The sequence below is a fragment of the Pygoscelis adeliae genome, unplaced genomic scaffold (assembly GCF_000699105.1).
Source record: "Pygoscelis adeliae isolate BGI_AS28 unplaced genomic scaffold, ASM69910v1 Scaffold436, whole genome shotgun sequence".
Classification (NCBI taxonomy): domain Eukaryota; kingdom Metazoa; phylum Chordata; class Aves; order Sphenisciformes; family Spheniscidae; genus Pygoscelis; species Pygoscelis adeliae.
The window spans coordinates 930803-931959 of record NW_008825051.1 but is presented as its reverse complement, the minus strand read 5'-3'; the positions used below and the strand labels follow the sequence as shown (position 1 = coordinate 931959).

General features: G+C 49.7%; 1 protein-coding gene across 1 annotated transcript in view; it reads left to right on the top strand.

Moving 5' to 3' along the window:
- Positions 1-827: 827 nt before the first annotated feature.
- ANAPC2 (anaphase promoting complex subunit 2) overlaps positions 828-1157 on the top strand; it is a 12112-nt gene continuing 11782 nt past the window's right edge. Inside the window, exon 1 of the mRNA XM_009326382.1 lies at positions 828-833. Within this exon, the coding sequence (XP_009324657.1) occupies positions 828-833 (6 nt within the window). The remainder of the gene's footprint in view (positions 834-1157) is intronic.

The following is a 1157-nucleotide window of genomic DNA, read 5'->3' as shown; positions in this document are numbered from 1 at the left end:
CCTCTGCTTTTTACCTGCTGTGACTGTCTTTTAATTTCAATAAACATGAATTCATTTGTAGGCTGGGGGGTTGTGACCTGTGTCTCAGGGAAGGTTTCTTTTAAAAGGTGCTGTCTGTTCATGTAGCTTTACAACACGATTTCTAAGCTGTTAGATTTTTATGCAAGTTCCCCCCTTCACCCCAAACCATCAGGTCTTGAAGCAGGCTGAGAAAACAGCTCCAGCCGCATCTGAAAAATAATTGTCACGGGAAAGTACTGAATTTGGGAGATGAAGAGGATCTGACAGAGTAGTGACCACGTTAAAAAAAAAAATGCATGGGAAAAGGAGAATGTAGGCAGCAGCTAACAGGGAAGGGGTGCTCCTGAACTGAAACGGCTCTTAGCTACCAATAGAGGGAAGATCGTTGCTCGTCTGAAAGTGAGCTGGAAAAGATCCTTTTATTTTTTTAAAAAGCTGGTCAATGTGTAATTCAAAAGCGAATTCACCTGCTATCCTATGGGCAGGATGAAGCAGTCCCTGCCTGGCAGAGTAAAAATACAGGACAGGTGAAGGGATTGAGCCCCCCCAGTACCTGAAATAACAGTACGGGCCTTTGTGCTGTTCACCTCCTTCCCACCCCTGTAATTACTGGTCCAACATTTCTACTTTTTTAAATGATGTTATTCCATTAAAGATGGAAGAAATTGCATGGAAAGTTGAGCAAAAGGAGTATCTAGTAAGCTATCAGCTCTGCCACCACAGTTTGTTATTACCTGCACAAATTCATGGTCTTCTGGGTCAATGTCTTGTCTCTGGTTTCCTCCTTCCCCTCCCCCCCGCCGCAGATGACGGTTTGTGAGATGGTCTTTCTTTAGGGGTCCGTTCCAAGGGCAGTTTTGATGTATTTTGACAATTTGCTTTAACTTAACCTCCACTTTTTCTCCCCTTGAGACGGGCTCCGCGGGACTCGCTACCCACCGAGCCCGTGGGAGCCGCGCGGGCCCCTCGCCGGGCAGCACCCCGCGGTCCCTCGGGCAGCCGAAGGCGGGGGGATGCCTGTGCCCTTCGGCACCACCGGGCTCCGCTTCCCCGAGCTCAGAGAGCGCAGCACCAGAACAAACCCCAGCCCGAGCCCCAGCCTTCCCCGTTAAGGGGGACTGCGTCTGCCGGGAGCT